Genomic DNA, 18,754 nt, shown 5'->3' with positions numbered 1-18,754 from the left:
TGCATATAAATTATATTGTGCATCTTATTTCCATAGAGACTAGCATCTGTAATGCATATAATTGTAATCACAGTGGATAATAACATTTAATATTTTTAGTTTTGATGGCAATATCCATGTCAGTATTCAGGTATTTAATGTGTTGGGTCTGATAGTGAAAATTGCCAAGCAGTTTCTCTGTGTGGAGAAAACTCTTCATGGGTTCTCTTAGTTCCATTATAAAGAACTTCACCTGATAGTCCAATATTTTGAGTTTATTGCAGGAAGATTAATAGTAGCTGTCATATCACCATTGATTAGATACTTCCAAGATATATATAAATAATTACTGTTTTAGTGGGTTTACTTTTAATGCATACACTTGAATGTTTTCAGGTTTTTTGGTTCCATCTCATAGATTCTTATCAATCTCCTTTGTCTGTAATTTGCAATGCAGTGATTGGTAATGTTTTTATTGGTTTGATGTCACGCATGGTATTATTCATGAACTTAGTAACATTATTCAATATTTCTTATTAGACTACCTGAGTTTTGCACAAAATATTTATGTGATGACCAAGTAATGCTTAACCAGTGTTGGAGGAAGCCTTTTTCCTATCAAAGGCTTATATGGCTGTATAACATTAGAGGAAAAAAAATTGATCTTTGTCATTTCTTCAGAGCCGAAGGAAATCATCAAAGTTGAATTTAATAAAGACTAAAAGGATGTCAGTGAGTAAGAGCACTTAAAGAGAAGCTATGTTGGTGTTTGTGCTAAATTGCTCTGCAAAGAGCTCCACCTAAAACTGAAGGCCTTTATTTTACCTGCTTTTGACACTTCAAAGTTAAATGCAGGTTTTCTGCTGCCTTGTCTTTATCTCCTCCCTTCAAGTCCTGTAATTGCTGTAAGAATGTCCCAGCAATTCATGATAATTGCTAAACAGTTTGCTTTTTACATGTTGTGTAACCTGCTTCTCCATGCAATTGGAAAGTGCAATTTTTTGGGAGTAGCTTAGCCAAAGAGTACCTGCAATGTGTCACAAGTATTTGGGAAAATAAGATACAGCTCCTCATTCTGTTCAGTAACAAGCCTGTTCTGGATTTTGCTGATGTCCAAAGTTTTCAGTGCTCATCAGGCAGACATGCAGATGTTTCATTTTCCTACGATGAATTCTCACATTTCTTTTCAGACAAGTAGTTTATGATGGTGAAGTTAGACATGTGCATAACATTTGCCATATTGTGGTGTTAATGAATTGCTATTTTAAATATGATCTTGGCCCAATATATCACTCATTTCAAAATGAAATTATCGTCATATTTTTAAAACTTCTATTTTTGGGGTTTTACAAGTTATCTTGCAGAACAGAAAATTAGTCCCACTGGTTTGCTATTTAGGATGACTAGTAAGAAAATATCAAGGCCTTTGTCCATGAGTGCACTTCTTCCTAAAAGTAAAACAAACCAAACAGGAAAAATGCAGTGTTTGACTGAGATCGTTGTGTCTCCCCGTGCACAGACCACAGTTCAAAAGGCTGCAAAGAGTAACAGCAAAAGGTAGAACATCCCACTTCCCTTTTTTCACTGTTTTATCGTCATCAAAAACCTGGTTTTCCTAATATTCCATTAATCAGTTGGTGACTATTCATTCAGTGACACTCAAGGAGACACCAAGGTGTAACCAGTCCTATAGAGCTTCTCTAGCTGATAGGGTATGGAATGTAAATATATGTCAAAAATGCAGAAATTGCAAAATGGGCAGTGTTGAATCAAAGGAAAGAAGCTGAAGAACTTATTTTCTGATATTGCACTAGAAATTTTATGATATTTGTACTAGAAAAAATGTTTGTGAATAATTAATCTCAAGATGATTTTGAGTGTTGGCTGATTCCTTTGTTTCACTGATGAAAATTGTTTTCAGGATAGAGCGTGTTGTTCAGAGGGTTTGGAGACAAAGGTGAGCAGTGTGAAAAGTTAACTTTTTTAGAGAGTTAAGCAAGTGGAAGTCTGCTCAGGACAGCTGTGAGTACAGAAAACCCCTCCTGACCCACGAGGTTTCAGCACACAGTCAGAGCAGCTGTGGAGGAAAGCAGAACACCAGGTTAAGTAAAAAACCAATTCATTAAAAATGTCTAAAATTTGAATATGTCTAAAATTTTATCAGCCTGATCTGGAAACCCACTACAAACACTCCAGTGAATGTTGGGTACAAGTAAGGAATGGTTTAGCTATCAAATAAGTGGCACAGAACAGAAAGAGAAATTATGAAAATGTGGTTGAAATTTTATTTTTATTGGTGATATCTCCTTATGGTAAAAGTCCATTTTAGTAGCTTTTTCAAACTAATTTTGGTTTTGCATGTTAAGTTTTTAACATTATCAAATTACTTCTTTCAGGCAAAATGAGCATAAGAATATCTTTATAGCAGTTGCTCAGATATGACTGTAAAAGGAATTGTGCAAAAACAATTATTAGGATTGCTGTTCAACAGGAATTTTTTTATAAGCAGCTGATACTTTCCTTTTGATTTCTTTTTGGAAGTTCTATTCACACACACACATATATATTTAAATGTTCAAGTGTACTAATAAATTTAGTTATTTCACCCCCCCTTTCACCTACCATTTTGTATAACTAGAAGAAATACATATTCATTCAACATATTTGTCTAATATATTTTGTCAAAATATTTAAAAAATTGAGGGAACAAATCAAATTGTTTACTAAAATTACCTGAATCAATGTAAACCTGGGAATGGTAGAAAAATACATTTAAATTTCCACTTGAATGATACTAAAGATGTATATATCTTTGGCATGGAGGAAGGATCACATAGCAAGGAAGAGTATGTTAGTTATTGTTATAGAAGTCTAGATACAAATTGTGGAACATTGGCAAGTTTAGAGTTAGGATTTAGATTCAGTTATGGAAAAAATTGAAGCACATTTTTATTCAAGCAGTCTTAATTATTTGAAAAAAAAATAATTTCACAAATCATTAAATTAATTTCCAAGTTTGTAAATACATTTTCTAGTATATTTTGGTTTCAAGAATGGCATATTGCTTCTAGCTGTAGTGTATATTGATGTCTTAAGTAACCAATGTATTATCTTTTACATTATATTACCATCAGTCTTTTTCTAATGATTTGTAATTAATGCCTCTTTCTAGTGGGGAGGGAAAGAACTTTATTATTAAATCTAAATATAGATTTAATTTGTTTGCAGAGATTATTTCCTTCCTTTTCACTGTTTGTTGTACTGTCTAGTGTAGTTATTCTATAAATATTACTACAGCTTTTTATTTTATTAAACCTTCTGTCAGTGTGTTTCAACATTTCTGAACCCACTAAAGGAAATACCCAGGTTATATCTGGAGATGGAGGCACATCCCCACGTGTGCATCATTGCACCTGTACACGTGTAAGACATAACAGTGAGTACAGTGTAGAAATGATAATTAGGGCTTACTTTATTGACTAGTGAGCTATTTAAGCATCCCAAGAACAGGGGTAGCTCTTGAATGTTCAGAAAACATTTGTCTTTCTGTAATTGGGAGTTTTCTCAGTGCCTGGGAAATGAAAGCGTTTCTGTCATCATGGATTCCTTAGTCCAGGTTTTCAGCAGAGCACGTCTGGGGTTACCGTGCCCCGTGGACAGGAGGGCTGGAAAAGACTTGTGCTACACTGCCACCAGCTCTCTTTTTAGGCTTCAGGGCTGTGACACAAGGAGAAGAAAAACATCTACTCCTTTTCTAAACCATAGATTTAGAAGCTCCCACAAGAAAATTATTTTATTTCCTTTGTGTGCAGTGTTTCTAAGGAGCAAATCATGAGTTTGGCGATATGCGTTTTCTTTCAGTGCCTCCTCTCCCCTGTAAATAATCTCACAGCCTCTTTGCTGTGCAGGTCATACATAATAACTGTATTCAGAATAGGCTTGAAAAAAGCAATAATACTAAAGTCAATGTTTTAAGGATGTTTGCCAAAAATGTTTTTTCAATAATACGAAGAACTGAGTCTTCTGAAGAGAAGAAACTATTTCTCAGTTTTGGACTTCAATGTTTTGGGGGGTTTTGACATGAAATATTCCTTCCTCTCCTCTCGGCTTGCAGGGTTGTCTGGGAGAATGTAATACTTTACAGACATATTCAGACTTTCTCACTTTTTTCCTCAAAAGGCATTAGACTATACCTTGCAAGAATATCTAAGATACTGCCTTTAACAATGCCGATGGTTTGGCCAAAAAGAAATATTTTTATCCATAGTACAGCACTGACATGGGTTCAGTTTCTGCTATATAGCATGTGTTACATACCCCTGAGGCGGAATATGAACAATTTGGAAAAACTGTATTCTTCTAGTTGATGCAAAGTCAGTAAAAAAAGATTTCTTATTTGTGATTGGGTGATCAAGATTTTTTAGCAATTATTCAAAAGAATGTGACATGCTTACTAAATTCTAGTAAAGATTTATGATGTTAATGCTTACAAATAGTTAAGCAAATTTGGACTATTAGAAATTATTTTACAGTGTAAAATTAAACTGTCAAAACCAACTATTTCCTTTTTAGTTCCTGAAAATAAGCAGTTTAGTTTAAAAGCAAAAGTCTTCTGCTCCAATTATCCTGCTATGGCTTAATTTTGTAATTTTCTATTTTTGTATACACCTAATAATTTTTAAAGTTTTGCTGAATGATATTGCACTGCTGGTAATAAATTGTCATACACACTTTGCTAGATGTTGTAATCTCTGTATTTATTAATGGACATTATTATGTCTTGACTTAGAAATTCTGAATGGAAGTGCTGTATCTAATGATAACTTAGATTCTACTTATGAGACTGCAGTATTACTGGTGGCATTCTTACCTCTCAATCAAATAAAAATCTAACTTCATATATAGTTCTGGAATAAATAGTAAATGAGAGGGCATCACATTTGCCTGTTGCCTGTAAAAGGGATGCTTATTTATCATCCCATTGTATTTATAAATTATTTCAGACCGATAATTTCATGAAGCATTTGAAGATTAAAACTGCATCATGTTTTGACACTCATGTAAATATTTGGCCATTTAAATGATACTAGCAAGCTTTAAACTCCTGATTAATCACTGTGGAGCTGTGGAGTTCAGTTCTGGTATCTTTGAAAAGGTTTGAAAAAATTTCTTTTCACTGACATTTGACTGCTGGGCTTACAGAACAGCATGGCTGAGGCAAGGAAAGGCTGTGAGACACAAGATGATTTTCTCCTGCATTGTGTTTCCAGAGCACAGATCCAGTATTGAACTGAAAGTGGCATTGAGATTGTGCTGTGGAATTGATGCTTGTGGACTTTGTGCTGTAAAAGCCAAGTGTTCACAGCTCCACATCAAAATGTTCTATTAATTCTAAAGTTAATGGACATCTTGTGTTTTCTTGTTTTATTGTTGGGTTTGGGAGAGTTTTTAAGTAATAAAACACTAAGGAAATTACTACCTTTTTTTTTTCCTCCAGGATGGTCATTCCTCTTTTGTTGCGTGTTAATCTCAACAATTATTTAATAGATAGTCTGGGGATTGCTTGCCTTTTTTTTTTTTTTAAGATACATTTTCTAAGCTCTGTGATACAGTTTATCTCTAACTATTTAACTATTTCAATATAAAATACATTGAAAGTATGCCTGTCATTGACAATGAAGTACTAATATCTGCTTTGTCTTGCTCCTTATTTAAATAACTACTAAGATTTGCAGGAACTAGTAAAACAGAGCTATTAATTAGAAAAAATGAAAAGAAACTTGCTTTAATATGATGTAGCTAATTGTTTAAAATTTCCCTTTCTCCTGGGTGCAGTTGTTAGTTTTTCTCCCTTGCAGCAAGGTTTCTTGATAATGAATGTCCTTTCATTATTAGTGTTTTTCTTCCAACCTCTGTGTCATTTAGCTGATTTTCATCCTCCTCGTGTTCAGTGTTCCAATAGGTCTTTGGCTCTTCACATTTATTATCAAGTCTTAATTTGAGGGGGAGACAGAAAGGCATTAAGTAGCTGTGCTGGGTATAAAAAGATGTTTGGGTTTGTGAGTGAACTTGTTGGGTTGGGGGATGTTTGAGAGCTCCAAATGGTCTTCACCTGCATTCATCTTAGCCTGAGATAGTGTGGTGTTTCTTGCAGGTGCCAGAAAGAATAATCAAGGAAACCATTCATCTGGTTTGGGTTGATAAATAAAACCACTTTACTTCATGAGAAAGCTTGTGACTGTGCCAAAGTTAATAAAAAGTTGAGATGAACTTTGCTTGTTATGTTCAAAGGCATTTTCCTTCCAAAAACAGCTTTCCATCAGATACTGCTGGAATATGGCAAGTCTCCTTGCCATCAGTGAGTCATACATGTTGTAATCTGCAGGCTGTGTCCCTGCATGGGAGCCAAATGTTCAGAGATACCTACATATCTTGGGTCCCAGCTGTCCCTCATTTCTTTCATGTGGTCTCTCCCTGGAGGAGGAGGGAAGGGTGAAATGCTGGGGATCACCTCAGGAGTTTCTAGTCTTTGCACTACAGAATATTTTCACTGTTAAGTCATCCACTTGTGTAGTTCTGCTCAAAGGAGTGCTTGGATTCAAAGGAAACTCAAGAGCATCAGAGTCTGTACTGACAAGCACTTTAAAAAAGAGCTTTTGGTAACTTTTTTTTTCCTTTTTACTGTCTAATTATGCCCTTTCTCTGTATCTGCTCATCATGCACTTTGCCATATTTGCAAGTACCAACAGTGGTTAGAGGTAATTCCTGCCTTTTTAAAAAAAGTTAGATGTTGCAACACCAGCTCTTCCTCCTGACATTCTCTTTGAGACAAGACTTGTGACTTTCTGGAGAAATCTTACCACTATGGGCCATTTTTTGAATAGATGAGAAAATAGCAACTGTAAAAGGAAGGAGCAGGTTTGCCTGAGGTAACTCCTGTCACAGGGTTGTGGTGGCCACCTTCCCTTCAGTAGGTGGATGTTTTTCTGCTCTGCTCAGAGACTGAGGGGACAAGAGTTGTCTCGTGTTGAGAGCAAACTCACAGCAATGTCTCTTCTGCTGCCATGCAAAGCTAACAGGATGTCCACCCTGAATAGGCTTTGGCTCTCAAACATCCTGTCGTGCTAAAGAGCTCCAGTTCTGGGCTTTGAGCTACAGAACTAATGTCAGATTTCAGAATAAACTATATACAGTCAAAATAAATGACTTCCTAAGGAGTATAATTAAATGGCCAGAATAACAGGGTGTTAAAAGGAAAACCATCTTGAGGTTTTTGTTGTTTTTTTTTTTTTTTTCCTTTCACTGTTCTAAGCATCCATTTCTTTCCTGGAATTCTCTCACTAAACAGCTTTCTACTTCAGTGCACTAACAGAAATTAGGGGGAAAAGTGGTTATAATTTGTTTTTCAGCCCTTTGTAATTTTCATGTTTGTCAGCATTCCTTAAATGCGAGTTTACTTCCTGATCTTCATTATGATAGTTCCTCTTCTATTCAAACACAATGATTTGGAAGTATTTTTTTGAGCTTAATCACTTAGAGCAAGACTTACAAAGGACCCATCATAGGAAAACTGAGATTTGAGTACTTGGACTCCGAGCAAAGCTCAGAAATAATGGTTTCCTCATTGTTTGATAAGAATGTGCAGTTATATTATTGTGATCTTTGGATGTTGTTTTTGTTGCAGCTTTGCGTGCTGCCAAAGCAAATTCATGTCATTTGTGTTTTTGACAGTTAAAATATTCAATTAGTGTTGTTTGAAATTGCAGTAATTGTTCATGTTGTTTCCATACAGCACATTGCAACATTTGTGAATTGCTAGCTTAAAGCTATATTGCATTTAAATAAAGGGCTAAAGCAGAAGAGCAATTCTTTATAAAAAAAAATAGTTTGTCTTCTTCCACAGACATTTCTAATACTTCTTTATTTCTTAACACTTAGTAGTCTATTGTTTAAATTTTTTGAAATTTAATTATGTAGCAGTAGTTTTGGTGTAAATGAGGATGGCATTTAAACAAACAAATGAACAAAAATCAACCTGAAAACTCCATCAAGGTTGTTTCTGTCGGCAACTATTTACTTGTTTCATTCTGGAATAACCTTTAAGTCTTGGAACTGCAATTAAGCTTATGTTGGTCTTGTTATTCTTACATACATTACTGGGTATTAACAATAGGAGTTTGAGAAGAAAGAGTAGGTGCCTGTGGGAAATCCAGAAAATAGTGACAAAGCTTTGAAAGTTAATACAAGTCTGCTTCTTCAAACTCAGCAAACTGCTGAGCAGCACAGCATATTTATTTCTGTATAGAACTGAACTACAATTAAAAAAGAACCAAGATGCAGTGCTGTTAAGATTATGGGAAAGGAGTGACAGCCATGCAGCAAAGGAGAGAGCCATGGACTGAGTAAAGAAGCGCATCCTCCAAAGAGGAGGCTCAGCTCCAGACAGTTCAAACATCCACAATTGAATAGCAACAAAGTAAATGCAGAAGGCTGGAGGAAAAGGCTGTCTACCTGAACTCAATAAATTGAAACCAAATATAAAATTTCCTGTGGAGGTTTCTACACTGTCGGCCTCTCTCTTCTTGGGAATCAAAAAACGAAATTAAATTTCATTCCTTGAAGCTGAAACATATGAGTTCTCCTTTCAAACAGAATATCTGTTGATGGAATGATTGTAGACAGTCATTTGAAATAGTCTAAAAGGAATGTACTTTATGGGAAAAAATGATATTGTTAAATTCATTAAGGGCTGCTTTTATTAGGAAAAAGGTTGCCAAAGATCTCAGACACCGAGGTCTGTAAATAATTGATAACTACCTAGGTCTGTCATATGAAAATCAGCTACAGGGATTGCACCTCAGTTGTCCTTTTTTTTCGGTTGTTTGTTTTTCAAAAGGTATTTGAGGTTATTTGAGTTAAAATTTAAATTGTATTTATTTTGCAAGATAAGTGTGAGAAAAGGGTTTGCCCCTTTGAAGAAACTTTTTAGGCTATTGTTAATTGAGATTTGTTCTAAATATACTTAAGCAATCTATAAGAACATAAGAGTTTTGTCACTCCAAACACCCTTTTGCACAGACTACTGGAAAGCTGCTTATAGTGTTAGGTTTTATAACACAAATGGGCTACATTCAAAGTGATACCTAGACTGATGGTGCAGTGCTTCTAATACAATGGGTAATGAGGTTGTGTTTAATAGTAGTATTTATTTAGGACTGGGACTTTCTGTGAATATCTCCAACGGTGTAAAATTAGTTGGCAGACAGTTAATCAGTTAGGTGAAGTCAATGGATGTCCTAATGCAATTTTTAAATAATAATGTTTTTAATAAAACGGTATAATTTTATTTTATTTTTATTTAAATTATTGTTAGTAGCCATGAATCCTTGCAGTCAGCTTTACTGAGATACTTTTCACTTCTTTCTCTGAAGGCAGAACTTGTGAAAGGGAATCTGCAAAGCGTCGGGCTCACGCTGCGCCTTGTGCAGTCCAAGGAGGAGGACGCAGGGCACGTTGTCATCGAAACTGTGACTCCAAACTCACCTGCTGCAGCTGCTGATCTGCAGAGAGGAGACAGACTGCTGGCAATTGGCAGTGAGTGATATGTCAGCTTTCACAATGAGGGTCGTGTATGCAGTTCAGCCAGTCTCCCTTTCTTAATTGTTACAGTTGTGCTTGGCACTCAAAAGCTAACATTAATGTATTTATGGTCACTTGAGGTCTTTGTTTGCTTGATTTATTTCCTTGCATATTTATTTACTCCTTCTTAGGTAAAAGGCAAAAGAAGCATGAATAAACATTTGGCAACAACATTAAAACCAGAACAAACAAACAACAAAACAAAACAATAAAAAACAGAGCCAAAACATTAATGTGACTGAGCTAGCAGGAAGTTTAACCTTTTACAGAGGTTTTACAGGCCAGAGCTTAAAATCTACAATGAGTTCTTTTGCTAAGGTACTGCCTAAATAAGTCCCAGTTGCAATACTCCAGTAATTTAAAAGGGTTTTCAGTTCCTTTGAATAGATAGCTGATAATTGCTTTAGAACAAAGGAAGAGTCATTTTTATGTGATCCCCTGCATGACTGTATTTGGACTGTGTGCTCATTAAGATATTTAAACTTGCATGTAATTTGGAGATACATCAAATGGCTCTGAAAATTCTGCTCAGGAAGATGGTTCAGCTCACTCCAGCCACAATGATAATGTAGCATTATGCCCATATTTCACTTACATATTGGAAGTATTTTCATTTTAGCCTGCTTCTGTTATAATTATAACTGTGTTTAAAGATACTCATCTTTTTTGAATCCTTTGTTAAATGTCTACTGCTGAAAAGTCCAAACTTACAGTAAGAGCAAGGTTAAAACTGTTGCCATATCAAATCAACATTACTATGTAAGATTACAGTATTATTATGAGCAGCAAACTGGAGTGTTTATGTAATTATTTTTTCCAGCTCCACATTTATATGAATAAAATGGAGAGAATCCATCTGTTACATTTCAATTAAGCTCTTCTGCCATAATTGACTTCCTTTGTTACTGAGCAACAATGTGTTTGTTGACTATTTTTGGTCACTTAGATTATTACCATAATTAGAACTTAATAATGTTTGTCTTTTTTTTTTAATAGGTGTTAAAATCACATCAACTGTCCAAGTGTTGAAGCTTATTAGACAAGCTGGGGAGAGAGTTTTAGTCTTTTATGAAAGGCCTGTTGGGCATAATCAGCATGGCTCAGCACTGCAGGATGGATTTGGACAATTGGAGGACGCAGCTTTCTTGGCACAGGCAGAAGATGACCAGAGTAGTTTGGCAGCTGATACTGATAGCAGGGATTTTGATTCAGAGTTTGAAGACTTAGCTTGTGATGCACCTGACCAAAAAGAAGATCTGCCAACATCTCAGAGTCCCAAACGGTCAGTAGTAATTCTTGCTGCTGCTAAACCTCTTGGAACTATATCACCCATCCTGAATCGAAAACTGCATTTAGGAAATTACCAGGCAGCATCAAAAACACAACAAAAAGATGGAGCTAAAGTGGCAACACCTAAAACTCTTGAGGTTCCAGATGCACCACAGCTGTCGGGTAAACAGTCACAAGGATCTAGTACTAAGCCTCCTGTGCCACCTAGGCCACAAATTAAGCCTGCTTTGTCTACTAGTGATAACCAAACTGTGTTAGAAACTGGAAATGTATGTTCTGATAAACCAGAGAGGCCACCTCCCCCTGCAAATAATGGAGAAAAACCTACAGAGAAGCTAATTAAAATTAGTGATCACATAGAAGACCCAGCAGTATCAAAAGTAGTAACAGCACCAAAGCAAGATGCATTAAAAGATGGACTTACAGAAAATGCACGTAGCTGCAAAGATAATGATGATCATCGAACGTGGGAGTCACCAGAAATTCCTTACAAGATCCGTCAGGGCCGATGGCCGATGACGAGAACATCCTCCTGTCTATTTGAAGTAGAAAAATACCACAAGTACCTTAATGTTGCACTGTGGTGCAGAGACCCTTTCAAAGCAGGTGGTTTTATCTGCTTAGGATATGCAAGCATAAAACTTGAAGAAATTGCTTTAGATTGTCTAGCTACGTCCTCGATGGAATTTGTTAGAAAATTTCAGCTGCGTGCTCCTACACCTAAAGCAGCAGTCACCAGAACAGCATTGCGGAGTTTGACAACCCATAAAGGTTTCAATGAAAAATTTTGTTACGGTGACATAACTTTACAATTCAAATATTTAAAAGAAGGTGAAATTGATGATTCAAGTGCATTTCTGGAGAAAGAGAGAGAGAATCACTTAGAAGAAGAAGCTCGTGCCCTTCAGAAAGAGGATCCTTTCTCCGGACAAGTTCTCACAGAGAACAAGCATAACTTTCAAGATACTCAGTTTCAGAATCCAACTTGGTGTGATTACTGCAAAAAGAAAGTATGGACTAAAGCAGCTTCGCAGTGCATGTTCTGTGCCTACGTTTGCCATAAAAAATGTCTAGAAAAATGTTTAACTGAGATGCCCTTTTGTGTGGGAGCTGAAAGGCGGCTCGATCGAACTGGGGGCAGCAGCAGAGCCGAGGGCCAGGAGGCTCCAGCGGCCGCATCCTCTCGGGTTGATTCGGAGGCCAAGTCCGCCAACAGAACTACAGGTCTGACCAGGCACATCATCAACACGAGCACCCGGCTGCTGAACCTCCGGCAGGTGCCCAAAGCCCGGCTGGCCGAGCAGGGCCCGGACATGGCCGAGCCTTCGCCCAAGCACACCCCGAACACGTCTGACAACGAGAGCAGCGACACCGAGCTCAGCGGGCCCAGCAGCCCCTCCAAGCGCGCCAGCGCCGGCATCAAGCTGGTGCGCAAGGAGGGCGGCCTGGACGACAGCGTCTTCATCGCCGTGAAGGAGATCGGGCGTGACCTCTACAGAAGTTTACCCACGGAGGAGCGCTTTCAGAAGTTGGAGTTTATGTTGGATAAGCTGCAGAATGAAATAGACCAAGAGCTGGAAAACAATAATTCGCTGGTTAAAGAAGAAAAAGAGACGACCGACGTGAGGAAAAAAGCCCTGATTTCTGCTGCACTGGCTAAGTCAGGTGAGAGACTGCAGGCCCTCACGCTGCTGATGATCCACTACAGGGCAGGCATTGAGGATCTAGAGTCCCTGGAGAACATGTTCTTAGAGAAGCAATCCAAAAAAGTGACTAAAGATTTTGAGGAACCCAGTATAGCAGAAGAAGTGGATAGCGAAGATGGCAGTCTGACAGAGGCTCCGACATTGAACATCATATCAGAAGAACCTCTTGATCCACCTCAATCAGTAGACTGAAATTTACATATTTAGTCTTTGAAGGAATGGACTAAAAGAAATCTTTGCACTTAAATCCAAACACACACAAATTAAATTAAAACACTGGTATAATGTGCGTGTCCTGCTTCTCCACAGTTAATTGCTAATAGTGGTTCTTCTCCAGCTACAGCACCATCATTTTGTTAAAGTAGCTGGTTAAAACTACACTTTGGGGTTTATATTGGAAATTTATTTTTAATAACTTATTTTTATTTTTTCTAATTATGAAACCTTACCATTTCACATCAATGTGTGTGGTTTCCTTAATGCATTACTTGACCCCACTTCCCCTCTCTGTATTTTTTTGTTGGGTGTTTTTTTTTTTTTTAGCTAGTATATTCAATGGGAAACAGGCAGGGTTTTCAAAATGTTTAGTATCCATTGTATGATGAAAATATTATAAGCTTGTTGCATGCCTAAGCTGATGACTGACTCAGAAGTCACCAAGGGGCCAGGCTTTAAGTGTTGATCACAGTTTTATTGTATGTCTTCTAGGTAGTTGTATATTTTTTTGCCAAACATATCATGAAAGCAAACAAAAGATCTTTCATTTTGTATGTTATTAATACTTACTGAAGTTACCATTGCATATCATTTGTTTTCCATGTTTTTGTTAAATACCAGAACTTTTTTGTAGTTTGTATTTAACACGAAATATAGTAATGCTATGCTAAAAGAAATCCTCCTTCGAACTTGGGACTATTGTTAGATGTCAAAGTATAAACTGGTATCTCATAATAATTTAATTGGGAATATTTTCAAGGTAAGAGGCTCGTTGCCTTCCGAAATCATATGTTTGTGATGTTGTATTATCTGATAGCCTGATAAAGGAAAGTTGTTCTTCACAGGAGTTGGAGGTTTCATTGCCTTCTGTGTAAAAGCATGTAATCATGGTGTAAGTAATATAAAGAAATTAATATTTTGCTGCAGACTATCATTTTGGAAAGCTTAAGGTGCAAAATACAAAGTAACTAATGTTCTCTCAACACTTTTGAGTAATCATAGCATGGTAAGTTGCATTCAGCTTCTCAGACAGAAGAGAGTCTGAGCAGAAGGATCACCTTTGTCAGCAAAATGTCTTATAGTGTATATAACATGTTTTATTTGAGTCAATTTGTGAGTTCAGTAGAGATGAGAAAGAAATTCAGCCAGCTGCTTTTGAAAAGAACTGTCTGGTCTTGTTCTATGTGTAAACTGTGGATCTTAGCATCACCTGGCTAAGGCCATCATTCTTATTTATTTCCTGTAGACATTGTTTCATCTTCTGTGTATAGAAATTTTGTATAAAATATCATCTTTATGTTAGGTACTGTGCTAGGTACTCGTATCATTATCACTGGTATTGCTGGTAGTAGAAAAAAAGCCTTTGTGGGAGTGGAGTTTGAGATGGTAAAAATAACTCCTTTAGTTTTTGAGGTCATCTGTAATGTTCCTCTCTTTTAAATTTGCTTCTTGGTTTAGTTTGTGATGGGCAAAATTAAGAAGCAGTGGTTTTATCATGGGACAGTGTGCTTGTGCTTCTAAGCAAAATGGTTACTGCCAGTCATGCAACTACTTGCACTTTTTAGTGAGTTCTGGGCAGTTGATACTACTTAGTTGATGTATGGGAAACTATCCATGCTAAAACAGGCATGTGACACACTTCTGAAATTAAGCTGCAGCAAATAATCGCACAAAATGAGCTTCCCTTCTTGTCTCAAAGTTATTTAACCTGTACTTGCTTGAGATGCATATTAAGACTTCCCCAGTCCATTTTCTCAGCAGCTTACCATTGGTGGTGATCTGCATTCAATGCCATCAGTGTTTGCTCTTACAGACTACTACAGAGGTTTTCAAATATATCCAAGTGCTTCATTTAAGCCCTGGTGCACATGAAGGAGCTGTGAAAACAATGCAAATACTGATTTCAAAATACACATTCATGGTTTTAAATTGACTCCTGTAACACAGTGGGTAAGAAAAGCTGGGTATCGTTTTCCTCACGTAAGTGTTGCTAATGATGATGATTGTAAGAGGTAAATTAAATGTAGTGCAATATTTTTAAATATACTGAATGGAAAAAGGGCAAAATAGTTGTATTTTAGGGATAAGAAGGAAAACATGACTTCCTCTCTGGCGTTATTTACAATAAGCAGTGGATCTCCAGGGGGAAATTGTAATATTACATTCCTGATGTAATCTTTGCTTCATGCTTGACTGTAAATAGCTGAAAATAAAGAATACCACAGAAAACAAGAATATCTTGACTTAATGATATCTGAATAGGTGGCAGCTACACACATTTGCAGAAGACCTGCCTAATATGATTTTGATGGCTATTATTTTATCATGAAAATAAGCTTTAATAAAATAGTTTTGCTAAATTATCAACTTTCTTGCATTGTGTCCATGTTTTTTAAAACACTTCTATTGCAGTAGCTTATCATCTAAAGCCACCACTTAAAGGAAGGATCTTCAGGGGAGAAGGACATTTTGCATTATATAAAACTACTGATAACTGAATTATTTGGGGTGAGAAATTTGAAATAAAGCATCTGTAGAAGTTAAAAGCTGCAGAGGAGGAATAAATAGTGGGAGCAATAGGGGGATTTTTGTGTATTTTCTGAGTAAAATTTCTTCCTGACTGTCGCCAAAAAAGGTTTGGTTACTCATTACTCAAAAAATCCTAAACTGCTAAGTTTTTATTTGGGAGTGGGGAGAAAGGTGGCACAGAAAGGTTACAAACATGAGTGTCTTGTGGATTTTAATTAATCTTCCTCTTCTGGTGGAGCAGGAGAGAAGCAAGAGAACGGGAGCCACTGCACTGCATTGATCTGCTCAGCAAATCCTGGGAAGATGCTGCTCCCTCAGGCCCAGCAGAAACTGGCACCAGCTGTAGAAAAGGAATGTGATCCATTTCTCTCTCCTTGGTTCTCATACTCACGTTTCAGATTAATGCAAACTCCTCCTTAGTTTTGATGTGCTCAAAAAATTCAAAACAAAGGCACGAAGAAAGCATTTTGTGCTTTTAAAAAAAAATGTGAGTTGCTATGTTTGAATCATGTATTAGTGAATTCAAGAAATACACTGGTTGATCAGCTGGAAAAAGGATGAACATGTCCTGTAATAATTCAGAATTCTTGTGTTGGTATTTCAGTCTCAAATTTGATCAGATCAACAATTTGATGTTGACAAAAAGACTTCAGTGAAGTTAAGTAGAATAACATCTCTTAGAACAAAGTTTCAGTGTGCAAACGACAATAAAATCTGAGCCTAATGTAAAAAGCCACTGATCTGCACAATTATTACTTACTTGGTGTTGGTGAAGAATTCATCATATGACAGAACCTTGGTTTCTGAAGGAGCTCTGAGAAATCCTTTCCTGCCAGCTTTCCCCCACTGCTAAAGCACACTGCATAAGGCAAAGCATGAGGGGGTTGTTCTTTCTTAATTCCTTTTTTCACTTTATTACAATAGATCATGAACTTCTGTCAGATGACTTTATTTTGATGCGTTCTGAATGCATAATTTTTGACAGAGCAATACTTGAAGTTTCATCCACTATATTTTTTCATATTTTTTGACCATAGTATATACGCTTTACAAAACTATATGTAAACATATTATCTATGCTGTAGTACATAAAACATCTGCAATTACATGAGAGAAGGCACATAAAGATTTTCATTTTACAAATGAAATGACACACCATGGCTGAGAAGGACATTGGGATTGTTTTTAAAATGCTTTCTTTCCAAGTCTTGTTTTTTCTAAGGGCAGGCAGGGACTGCCTAGTGTAATAGTTCAGCTGTATTGGGCTGTGTCCCCAAATGTTGTGAGAGACTGGCAAAAAACTGTCTGTTTCTTCCATTTTTTTAAGCAAAGAATGTATTTGAACTCATTTAAAAAAATAACTGTGCATTGAATTTTTAGATGTATACATAAATGCATGTAAAAGAGTTGTTTGAACTGCTCCAGTTAGCAGCTCACTTTCAGTACATGCTAAGACTAAATACAGTAATACTGCAGCTGTTCTTAACCACTCACTGAAGATAAAGAAACTAAAATAAAGTTGAAATATGTTAAAAGATCCAAAAGATAGAAATACAAAAAGTATCCTCATGCTGTTACATTCCTGTCCCTTAGCAGGGACAGGAACAGTGCATGTTCACACCCACTTGTTTACCTGGTGGTGAGTGTTGGGGGGGACTCACATTGCACAACTGCTTCATTAAAACTTTGTTAGAGATCAATAATAGCAATACACTCATCTCTTTAACATTTTCCTCAACGCTGGGGGTTCAGGGAGAAGTCAGTATTTAAAGTGGCAGAGAAGTTGTGCCTCTTATTTAGTTTTTTGTATACATTATTAGGACCTGAATTTGATGAAAAAAGTGATAGGGCTGTCCACAGTCTGAATTCCAGCTCCTCTCAATGCACTTACAAGGGTGTCACTTAAAAGGATGCAAATTGGATGGGTTTTCTTTGAGGGTTGCTTTTTAAAATTTCCACTTAAATAAGAAAGACTCAAGTTTGACAGTAACCTATGACTTCAAATAAAATATGAAATATTGTCAATGAGGTGACTTAAAAACCAAATCGTTAAAATTCACATTTTATACAGATTTATACTACACATTTAATAAAAAATAGAGTGTAATATTCAATAAAATTAAATACACAAAGAGTAACACTATACAAATGGTCTATAAAAGCTCTTTCCCCCCATAAGGCGGTTTGCAGTCTGCTTTATAGTCACTGGCAATAAATAATATACCTTTGGTTTTTCTGACCATTTCACTATTAAATGTACAGTACAGCTAAAACCTATTTCTGGATGAGATGTTTCACATGAACCACAGCATTTTGTACACCTAAATATGTTATATGGCTTTTCTGTTATTCATCACTTTCATATTCCTCCTCTTCTTCACCTATGGGGTAGGATTGGATGTTGTTCTGGGTGTACATTTTTGTTTTCACAGGACAGTTGTGATCCATGAGTATTGCCTGGAAGAAAACACAGTGTGAGTATTTCTGCTTAGCATCCAGCTGAGGCTGGGGCTGGGGCTGGGGCTGCATGCACCACTCAGGGATTCACCTCTCCTCCCTTGAGGCAGAGCCCAAACTGATTGTAATTAGGGTAACTTGAGTCCACAGGTCTGTGTGAGGGGGGATCTTGGTGCTAAAATTTCTATTTCCAGTATTTCAGCCCAGCTGTTATTGAAATACATCTACCTGCCCTGCAGAGACAGTAGTTTACCCCTCCCAGAATCAGTTTCCTTCTATTAAAACGTGGATGAATGGCCAAGAGCAGTCCTACTGCTTCAAGCCAATTCTCTTTTACTGCTTTTTTTCTCCTCTTTCCAGGGAGATCCAGAACAACAAAACAGAGGATGATGCCAGGAGTGGGGTCCCAACACTGCTCTGACACCCACAGCAAGCTAAAAGTGGTAATCATGGCAAGGGTCAGATAAATTTTCTGTGCTGAAATTTCTCAAGGAGTTTTGGAGCAGCTATGTAGTGTTCTTTCTGCTGAGTGTAATTAATTTTGGGGGTTAATAATTATGCAAAGACCACAATTTTGGGACCCTTCTTCTGACTGTCCTCCAACCTGAAAGAATTGGTACATCATTTTACAGCCATGAGCCCCTTTGGAAACCAGAGCTATTTTGCATTTAAAGGTACATTAAGATCTCTGCCTTGGGGAGAGATCCTGTCCCTCCAGGGTTGTGATGTTACAAATGAAACAATCAGGGACCATAGAAGTACCTGATAAATTTTATACTGCCAGGAAACAGCAGCTGATTTTTTTTTTTTCTGTTCCTCAGCCTTATTTAATGTACAAAAACCAAAACAAACAAAACCAGTGCATTCAGCAAAGGTCATGACAAGGGATTAACTGGGATTCTGCAGTCCAAATAGGAGCCAAACAGAAGGTCTCTGGC

General features: G+C 36.9%; 2 protein-coding genes across 2 annotated transcripts in view; one reads left to right on the top strand and one right to left on the bottom strand.

Annotated features, from left to right (window-relative positions):
* The window catches only part of PDZD8 (PDZ domain containing 8), a 52,642-nt gene extending 37,445 nt beyond the window's left edge, over positions 1-15,197 (top strand). The window contains exons 4-5 of the mRNA XM_009087152.4: positions 9,411-9,573; positions 10,615-15,197. Coding sequence (XP_009085400.3) covers positions 9,411-9,573; positions 10,615-12,806 — 2,355 coding nt within the window. The 3' untranslated portion in view covers positions 12,807-15,197. The remainder of the gene's footprint in view (positions 1-9,410; positions 9,574-10,614) is intronic.
* SLC18A2 (solute carrier family 18 member A2) overlaps positions 14,252-18,754 on the bottom strand; it is a 29,629-nt gene continuing 25,126 nt past the window's right edge. The window contains exon 15 of the mRNA XM_009087153.4: positions 14,252-17,816. Within this exon, the coding sequence (XP_009085401.1) occupies positions 17,706-17,816 (111 nt within the window). The 3' untranslated portion in view covers positions 14,252-17,705. The remainder of the gene's footprint in view (positions 17,817-18,754) is intronic.

Source organism: Serinus canaria, chromosome 6 (assembly GCF_022539315.1).
Source record: "Serinus canaria isolate serCan28SL12 chromosome 6, serCan2020, whole genome shotgun sequence".
Taxonomy (NCBI): Eukaryota; Metazoa; Chordata; class Aves; order Passeriformes; family Fringillidae; genus Serinus; species Serinus canaria.
Note: the sequence above shows the minus strand (reverse complement) of the source record. Positions and strands in the feature narration are given on the sequence as shown.